This window comes from Abramis brama, assembly GCF_963993115.1.
Source record: "Abramis brama genome assembly, chromosome: 3".
In the NCBI taxonomy this organism is placed as follows: domain Eukaryota; kingdom Metazoa; phylum Chordata; class Actinopteri; order Cypriniformes; family Leuciscidae; genus Abramis; species Abramis brama.
The window spans coordinates 56,838,006-56,847,861 of NC_139965.1; the positions used below are offsets into that span (position 1 = coordinate 56,838,006).

Below are 9,856 nucleotides of genomic sequence, written 5' to 3' on the forward strand. Positions count from 1 at the left end.
TACTTTTTTATGAAGCCAGTTTGCTAAAAGGAGCCGGGACCAACTAGGGGGCCTCAGAAAAGATCCAAGGGGGCATCAAGATCACTTTAAATCATGTTTGGTCTCATTTTAAATTAATTAAAGGCACAGTATGTAAGTTTCGCCACTAGAGGTATTTTATTCAAAACAATAACAAAGGCACAGCTTGATGATGCAGTGAATGAGCGTGGAATCATGGGAGTTGTTGTCTTCACCTCCACAGCCGACGGGAGTCATAGGCAGAAATCATGTTCATGGATGAGCTCATATATGAAAGTTTTTATTAACATTACTGTGGTATGAAGCAGGGTGGGGCCGAGAGCCGTGGGACATTTTACGTTTTATAATGCTTATATGCCGTATTCGGCTGCTGACAATCCTTTCGTTTTGTTGCTTGTTCATTTAGCGATTAAAGTTACGTATAATCTCCACCTCCTTCTTCCCTGAACTTGAACTTTGTTACAGTTACGTTTAATCACTTAAATGCACATAATTTTATTTCATTCTAATGAAACAGCCACGAGTGCTGAAGTAATACTCATACATGTCACTTTATTTGACAAATTAAAATTGCTAAATGTCATGCAATTAATTTTAAAATATATTGTATGGTGGAGAAAATTCTTTATTACTGTCAGCACTTTTTGATTACGCCATTTCACAAAATAGAATTGTCTCTGAGACATGGGTACAAACTGTAACGGTCACCAGCTGGAGTGCCCTTGAGAGCCACCAGAGGGCACTCCACATCAGACTGTTGTCATTCCTTCACAAACTACATCTCCTATAATTGACCCTCCGCTAAGCCACGCCTGAAAACCGCCACAGGCCAATCGTGGCTTAGCAACCGTAACTAGGCGCGGGAGGTCTGGCAAGCTTTCGAGCAAGGGGGGGAGGGGGGGTGCCTATGTGCACTAAAAATATAAGCGGGAGAATGTTATCATTGTAAAGTGGTCAGGCTAATGTCTTGTGTTTATTCCATAAGACTTATGGATAAGCTGTTTTATAATTATTAGATTATTTTCAAATTACATACTGTAATAGATGTGCCAGGTGCAAAAGCTTGTCAGGTGTAGCAACAGTAACTAAGGAGGGCGGGGCTTAGCGAAGGGTCATTTATCTGCCTGGACTCATTAGCACTCATTGTTTTCACCTGTCACTCATCTTCTTGTTTGCTCACCCTATAAGCCTGGCTCTTTCTGTCATTCCCTGCTAAATCTTGTTTAGTGTTACACTGCAATTCCAAGCATTCTCCTGGTTTTCTTTATCTTGGTTTTCGATCTTCTGTCCAGTTTTCTTGGTTTCCTCTGTTTTTGCCTGTGCCCCTTTGACCCTGTTATTGTTTGGACTGATTACCCGGTGTTTATGACCTTTGCCTGTTTTCGACTACGATTGTGGATTACCCTTTCAATAAAACTGCATTTGGATCCTCAACCTTTGTGTCTCGGAGCAGTTCGTGACACAAACATGGTACTCGGGGTAAATCAAGAAAACAAGAGATTCAAACAATAAGACTAACAGTGTTGAGCTATATAACAATTAGTTTTCTGTCGATAAAGGTATTCAAACAGTTGCTCACCTGTCTAATAAAACAAATAATATTTCAAATCGGTGTTTCCACAGTAAAACCGGAAATCGAGGCTAACGTGACGTCATTGACATGCAACGCAATAACATGGGCCGTTACACTGGTTAAATAGCTGATTTCTCTGGATTTAAACATTGTTGGACACAAGTCAACAAAATATATAACATTGTTTTAGTGGTTTTGGGATATTTTAATAATAAAATAAAAAAAACTTACATATTGTGCCTTTAAAACAAACTAAAACAGCTATCTGGCATCATATTTATTATTTTAACTTGTTCCTTCAAAAACTGACATTTTTATTTGTTTTGTATTTTATTTTATTTGTATCAGGGGTTTCTAAAAATTTTGAAAAACCTATGCAGGAATTTTAAAAGTGTGGTTTCTAGACCTGGAAAAGTCACTCTGGATAAACATTTAAAATTAACAATCAAAAATTCCCCATAATTCCCAGAAAAACCTAAAATTCAAGTTTAAACCCTAAAGAACACTCAGTCATTCACAGCAATGCTTTAAGGTTATAGGGATTTCTGGGTGCTTGCTAATTGGTCGAAATCGGTCAAAATAGGCCTGCATTATATTTTGGTCTCTAGTCTAGATATGGCTCGGACAATATTTCACTTCAACTTCAATATCTCTGGGTGGCAAAAATAATACTAAAAATCTATCTTCAATTATCAGCATGATTTTAGGTAGCATTTTGGTATCATTTATCCATAGTTTAACAAACAACCCCTGAAACTGTCCGTATTACCCATGGTAACAGTGAGGTTTGCCTTAGCAAGCACAACAAATGACACAAAAACACAAGTAATCTGCTGTGGAGATATTCTGGGATATTTCAAGATTTAACGTAAAACACCACAGTCAAAACTGAAAAGACAACAATGAAAAACAATATAATAAAAATAAAGAGCTTTTTTTCTTTTTACCTCGTTGCTGTGGTCCTCTGCTCGCGTGTATAGAAGCCATCCACCTGTTTGAAGAGATCCAGGCTTATTTGCAAGTCACGGGTCTGTCATGCAAATGCACAAGTGTTAAAATGCACATTAAATAGTCGTCCATCTAACAGCATGACGCACTAAAGGAGGCGTAGCGCTTGATTGACAGCAGAGTTTTCAATACTTCTTTCAGCCTCTCTCGCTCCCTCCCTCCCTGCCTCCATATCTAAGGGCAACAATAACCTGGCAACCATTTACATGAGGAGCTTGATCATCTGACTGAAAGCACTTGGCGAGGCACAGACTCATTGTTTCACTTCCTTTAGACGCGTGCATCAGTTGGACAGCAGTCTTGCAGTCGTAAAAGGTTCAGTGATGCTCTACAAATAACGATAATTTATGCTCAGAAACGAGTTTTTCATCTTAAAACATCTAATCAGTCAATGCAATAACCGAGTGTATAATTCATTGCCTGGGTTAAACGAGCCCCTTCACTTCCATTCACCAATTATCCCGGACATCTCCACTTTTAGTGCTTCAGGAGAAGAAAACAAGCTGAAGGACTTCCAGCAGCTGTTATTTATTCAGAGTGTTGTGAGGAGAGGATGTTGAATACCGACCATCATTCATTCTGCTGCTTGGATCTTTATTAAAGACTGTGACGTACAGCGATGAGATGAGAACTGATATGTTGACAATGACTAGAGCAATGCATGATATTTTAGCTTGTGCTGGGAATGAACAAATCGATCTAATTGTATAATGTTGCTTTGGATCAAGTGCCTGCTAGATGGATGAATATCAATGTGCAATTCTTTAATACCTGACCAAGAAACTAAAACTAAAAAGAGGAACTTCATTAAAGATCACAGAACTTTTTTAACCACACCACAACAGCTAAACACCAAATGCAAATGTCCTCTCCCAGAGGAACAGGCTTTGCTGTACGGTGAAATAATCTAGTAAATGCTTTGCATTGCGCCGCTCAGCTATAAACTTCTCTAGAATAGTCTTCAGTTCTGTGGACGTGCTTTATAGCATGCTGAAACATTTGCAAGTTATAAAACCAAACAAACATCCTCCGATTACCTTTAATAGATAAGTAAGCATTTACTTACCGTCATGTTGCTTCAAACCTGTTACTCAAAATGAATGATCTAGAAACATTTCTAGTCACACAGGTTTATTGAGATTCCATGCATGGGTTGGTCTGAGGTGACTACAGTTAAAAAATTTTTTTAATTAAATTTACCAAAAATGACAGCAAAAACCTTTATATTGTTACAAAACATTTCTATTACAAATAAATGCTGTTCTTATGAATCTTCACTAAAGAATACAGAAAACCTGTATTACGGTTTTCATAAATATATTATCATTTTCAACATTATTTAATAATAAGAAATGATTTCTGAAGGATCATGTGACACTGAAGACTGGAGTGATTCTGAAAATTCAGCTTTGCATCACAGGAATAAATTACATTTTAAAATATATTACAATAGAAAACAGTTTAAATTGTAATGATATTTCACAATATTATTGCTTTTACTGTATTTTTGATCAAACAACTGCAGAAGAGACCAACCAACCCCAAAACCTTTGTCGAACCACTGTTTACAATAACTCTTGTCTTTAAAGTTAGGTTCATCAAAACAGTTTTATGCAGAAGATTTGATGTAATTGTGCTCTTTTGCTGAGAGAGTGTGATTGTTTTTGAAACACACTGGCACGCAATGTTATCTCCGTGAAACAGTAGACATCAGCCATAAAACACAAAGCATATGTGAGACGGTCAGCCGTATTATATCATGCATATTTCACTTCACTTCGCTCTACTCATTTGATAAGCAAATGCAACACTTTTCATCATCCAGAGGGAAAAGGCTTGTGAAGACGGTGTTTGTCTCAGATATACACACACTTATACACACACTTACACAGACATCTGCTTTTGTTTAGTGAGCAAACAAGCACAGCAACTTGCTATTCCACAAACCGTCTACACTTATCGCATGTGTGAACTGAGAATCTGTATTTCCTTCAACTCGAAACAGCATCTGCACTTGGGCCAAAGCCACAGAGCTCCCTACAGACACAGCAGGAAGGAGGTTACACCATGAGAGAACACACACACAAATACCACACATAAAGAAAAACTCATTGAGTTATGTTAAAAAAGCAGATGCTATAGCGTTGGGTTGGTTTATGATTTATTTCTGTTGATCTGTTGTGTTGCTTGTTCTCGGTTTTTAGACACCCCATCTCATTTTGTAAGTTTTTATAAGGAAAACATGGGATTAATAATTCATAAAGTACTTGATGAGGTGATAATGGTGTCACTTCTGTGTAAGAAGAAAAAAATATATATTTTAGTTTTATGTATGAATATTTTTCAGTTTTAATTTTCATTTTAGTTTATGCTTTAGTAATTTTATGTGCTTGTCAACTTTATTAGTTTGTTTTTTATTTTTCTATTTAGCATAAACTTCAGTTAGTTGCCAAAGCAATATTTCTAATTTAAGTTTAAATATTTCATCTAATAATTATATTTTATTTCACCTTTATTTCAGTGATTTTTTTATTATAGTTATATTTTTAGTTAACAACGTTTCCAAACAATGGATAACAAGATTGCGTTATTATTATCATTATTCTAGCACTTCCGTTTGTTGCCAGTCAGTGTTCATCATGAATCGAATAATCTGTGATATTGCTTTTATTCAGCAGTTAAATAAAAAACTTGAACAATTAAAATATGTCAACTATTTGGAAAAATATTTCCAAAGAAAAGCAAAGCAGAATGAATAGTTCTGCGACTCTAAACAACATACAGAAGAGGCTGAATGAATGAACTCGGTTGAGTGAAAGATTCAACGACTCACTCATAAAAAACGTATTAATTCCTGAATGAATTAGTGGTTTTAAAAGAAATGAGTGATTAAATAATTCAGTTTTTCACTCAAAAGGGCCATTTTACGCAACTGGCATCATGATGTAACCAGCAGAGTCCTACTGAAAAATCCTTTTACACAGGCTGAATTAAAAATGGAATACAACTAATATAAATATATGTGTAAAAGTAGTGCATTTGCTTATATTTTTTGTTAAATTTGTGGTTAAGACAAAAAAAGCTTAGTGTTAAGCCATTTTGGGCTTGTCCCATTTTTTATGCCCTTGAGTGTCCAGTTTACTTTCTGTGTTTAACAGTTCTATCTAATATCATATTACATAGGACTGTTAAACATTAGAAACTAATGACGACGGAGAATGGGAGCGCTGTGTGCTCAGGCTCTGGCGTTCTCAGTGCCGTCAAAATAAAAGTCCCTCACAACAACCAGAACGGCAGGACGTAAGTGACCAGAAAAATGGCCCTGGGGGAAATTTTGTTCTCAGGGGACGGCCCGGGCGGCTAGTCCCTACAACTGCCCATGTGAAAATCTAAAATCCTAAAATCATTCCCAGTTCCTGCGGTGCAAACATGCCAAAAAGCGGGTACTTCTGCCAATAGTTACAGGAACTATGAAAATGTTCCTCTGGTGCGAAAGCCCCTTTAGAAATTGTTTCTATTTCCGCAATGTCACAACTGGAACAACAACATACAAAGTATGACAAGGATATCTTCGGAGTCAATACCGTTTTTGGATGAAAATGGAGTGAGGGCGCTTTCCTGAGTGAGAGGCTGTGGTGTGGAAAAGGACGGGATGTCAGCTGAGCTACAATCCAGGACTCCAGTAGCCACAGACCGAGACATACATAACGACTAGAACAAAACAAAGAACATGTTAGATCAATTATAGCCATTGCATGCAGGTAACAAACTTCATATAAATTACCATTTAAAAAGTTTGGAATGTCTCTTCTGCTCACCGAGGCTGCATTTATTTGATCAAAAATACAGTAAAAACTTTAATATTGTGAAATATTATTACAATTTAAAATAACTATTTTCTGTTTGAATATATTTTATAATGTAATTTATTCCTGTGATGTAAAGCTGAATTTTCAGCATCATTACTCCAGTCTTCAGTGTCACATGATCCTTCAGAAATCATTCTAATATTATGATCTGATGCTCATGAAAGATTTCTTATGATCAATGTTTTTTTCAAACTTTTTTTGCTGACTAATATTTTTGTGTAAGCTGTGATACATTAAAAAGTTTGGGGTAAGAAAGATTGAATGTGTGTATATATATATATATATATGTGTGAGTATGTATGTATGTATATATGCAGTATATACACACACTATTATTCAGCAAAATTAATCTGATCAAAGGTGGCAGTAAAGACATTTATATGTATTATGCAAAAGATTTCTATTTCAAATAAATGCTGTTTTTCTATATTCATCAAAGAATCTGAAAACTGTATGATAGTTTCCACAAAAATATTAAGTGGTAAAAAGAAATTCAACATTGATAATAATAAGATTTTTTCTTAATAATGAAGCACCAATAATAACCAAACCAGCACATGATTTCGTAAAGATCATGTGACACTGAAGACTGGCGTAATGATGAGGAAAATACAGCTTTGCATCACAGGAATGACATTTTAAAATATATTCAAACAGAAAACAGTTACTTTAAATAATATTTCAGAATATTACTATTTTTACTGTAATTTCGATCAAATAAATGCAGCCTTTTCAAAAATCTGAATTATTCTAAACTTTTGACTGGCGGTGTAAATGCATTTGGTAATTCCAGAAATTGTGTCAGTCCACACCTGTGTGTTCGCAGAGACCTGTGTGTCCTCCAGGGCACTGAGTTGACTCTCAGTGGTTTCAGCTCTGCTTAACGCTCTCTCCACCCTCATGCTGACGGCCTCTATCCTCTTCTCGCTGCCCATGTGCTTCACCATGTCCTCTACTTTCCTCAGGGACTTCAGCAGGTCTTCTTCTACTGATGAATCCGTGATCACAGCCACATCTCTGAAGTGAAACTGAGCATCTTCCCGTGTGCTGGTTCCCTGGTCTTTGAGAAGCTCCCTCACGCCACGCTTCGTCTCTTCCACCTGGGCTTTCGTGCGATCGACCTCCAGGCTTTGGATCTGTTTCTGCATGTGTGCCACAGCCTCTTGTGGATCTCGGGCAGTCTGACCCCTCCACCAGGTGATGGCAGCCGCTATGTGAGCCTCCTGTGTCTGACGCTTGGCCTTGAGCTGTCCTCGCGCTGCCAGCGGAGCTTCAAGAAGCTCCAGCTCTTTTAGACTGGAAAGCATGATGGACAACATGTTCATCAATGTCATGCAACATTAAAAGATGCCAGAGGATAATGGAAATGATGTATTACAGTGTCACCAGCTGATGCCTAGAACTTCCATGCTGTTGTTGGTCCTGCAGAGAGAGTCTCTGTAACTTCTCACTCGCACTGTTGCCAACTTTGTCCTGAAGAGCAGATAATACAAAGAAAGAAAGTACTGCATGTTTGGAACAACAGTTCATTTTAAGGGTCAACTACAGTGTTTTTCACTACAGTGTTTTTCTAGTATCTTTGAGATAATATTGTAGTTTTTATTAATTTTATTACTTTTTTTTCAGTCATTTGGTTGTGTGTAGGCTATATGTTGTTTTATTCGTTTTTTTATGGCAATTATTTTCATATATACAGTGAGGAAAATAAGTATTTGAACACCCTGCTATTTTGCAAGTTCTCTCACTTAGAAATCACGGAGGGGTCTGAAATTGTCATCGTAGGTGCATGTCCACTGTGAGAGACATAATCTGAAAAAAAAAATCCAGAAATCACAATGTATGATTTTTTAATTATTTATTTGTATGATACAGCTGCAAATAAGTATTTGAACACCTGAGAAAATCAATGTTAATATTTGGTACAGTAGCCTTTGTTTGCAATTACAGAGGTCAAACGTTTCCTGTAGTTTTTCACCAGGTTTGCACACACTGCAGGAGGGATTTTGGCCCACTCCTCCACACAGATCTTCTCTAGATCAGTCAGGTTTCTGGGCTGTCGCTGAGAAACACGGAGTTTGAGCTCCCTCCAAAGATTCTCTATTGGGTTTAGGTCTGGAGACTGGCTAGGCCACGCCAGAACCTTGATATGCTTCTTACAGAGCCACTCCTTGGTTATCCTGGCTGTGTGCTTCGGGTCATTGTCATGTTGGAAGACCCAGCCTCGACCCATCTTCAATGCTCTAACTGAGGGAAGGAGGTTGTTCCCCAAAATCTCGCAATACATGGCCCCGGTCATCCTCTCCTTAATACAGTGCAGTCGCCCTGTCCCATGTGCAGAAAAACACCCCCAAAGCATGATGCTACCACCCCCATGCTTCACAGTAGGGATGGTGTTCTTGGGATGGTACTCATCATTCTTCTTCCTCCAAACACGTTTAGTGGAATTATGACCAAAAAGTTCTATTTTGGTCTCATCTGACCACATGACTTTCTCCCATGACTCCTCTGGATCATCCAAATGGTCATTGGCAAACTTAAGACGGGCCTTGACATGTGCTGGTTTAAGCAGGGGAACCTTCCGTGCCATGCATGATTTCAAACCATGACGTCTTGGTGTATTACCAACAGTAACCTTGGAAACGGTGGTCCCAGCTCTTTTCAGGTCATTGACCAGCTCCTCCCGTGTAGTTCTGGGCTGATTTCTCACCTTTCTTAGGATCATTGAGACCCCACGAGGTGAGATCTTGCATGGAGCCCCAGTCTGAGGGAGATTGACAGTCATGTTTAGCTTCTTCCATTTTCTAATGATTGCTCCAACAGTGGACCTTTTTTCACCAAGCTGCTCGGCAATTTCCCCGTAGCCCTTTCCAGCCTTGTGGAGGTGTACAATTTTGTCTCTAGTGTCTTTGGACAGCTCTTTGGTCTTGGCCATGTTAGTAGTTGGATTCTTACTGATTGTATGGGGTGGACAGGTGTCTTTATGCAGCTAACGACCTCAAACAGGTGCATCTAATTTAGGATAATAAATGGAGTGGAGGTGGACATTTTAAAGGCAGACTAACAGGTCTTTGAGGGTCAGAATTCTAGCTGATAGACAGGTGTTCAAATACTTATTTGCAGCTGTATCATACAAATAAATAGTTAAAAAATCATATATTGTGATTTCTGGAATTTTTTTTTTTAGATTATGTCTCTCACAGTGGACATGCACTTACGATGACAATTTCAGACCCCTCCATGATTTCCAAGTGGGAGAACTTGCAAAATAGCAGGGTGTTCAAATACTTATTTTCCTCACTGTATATATATATATATATTTTTTTTTTCAGTTTTACTTTTAGCTATTTTAGTACATTAAGTTAAATTAAATAAAAAAGAGAAATGTTTC

At 37.7% G+C, this 9,856-nt stretch overlaps 1 protein-coding gene across 5 annotated transcripts in view; it reads right to left on the bottom strand.

Annotated features, from left to right (window-relative positions):
• Nucleotides 1–7,384, bottom strand: part of mrvi1 (murine retrovirus integration site 1 homolog) — a 44,039-nt gene extending 36,655 nt beyond the window's left edge. For all 5 annotated transcript variants that reach the window (XM_084108896.1, XM_084108895.1, XM_084108893.1 and 2 more), the window contains exons 1-3: nt 7,281–7,384; nt 6,184–6,310; nt 2,539–2,582 (exon numbers count right to left, since the gene is read on the bottom strand). In XM_084108896.1, coding sequence (XP_083965022.1) covers nt 2,539–2,582; nt 6,184–6,310; nt 7,281–7,370 — 261 coding nt within the window. In that variant the 5' untranslated portion in view covers nt 7,371–7,384. The remainder of the gene's footprint in view (nt 1–2,538; nt 2,583–6,183; nt 6,311–7,280) is intronic.
• Nucleotides 7,385–9,856: the final 2,472 nt, after the last annotated feature.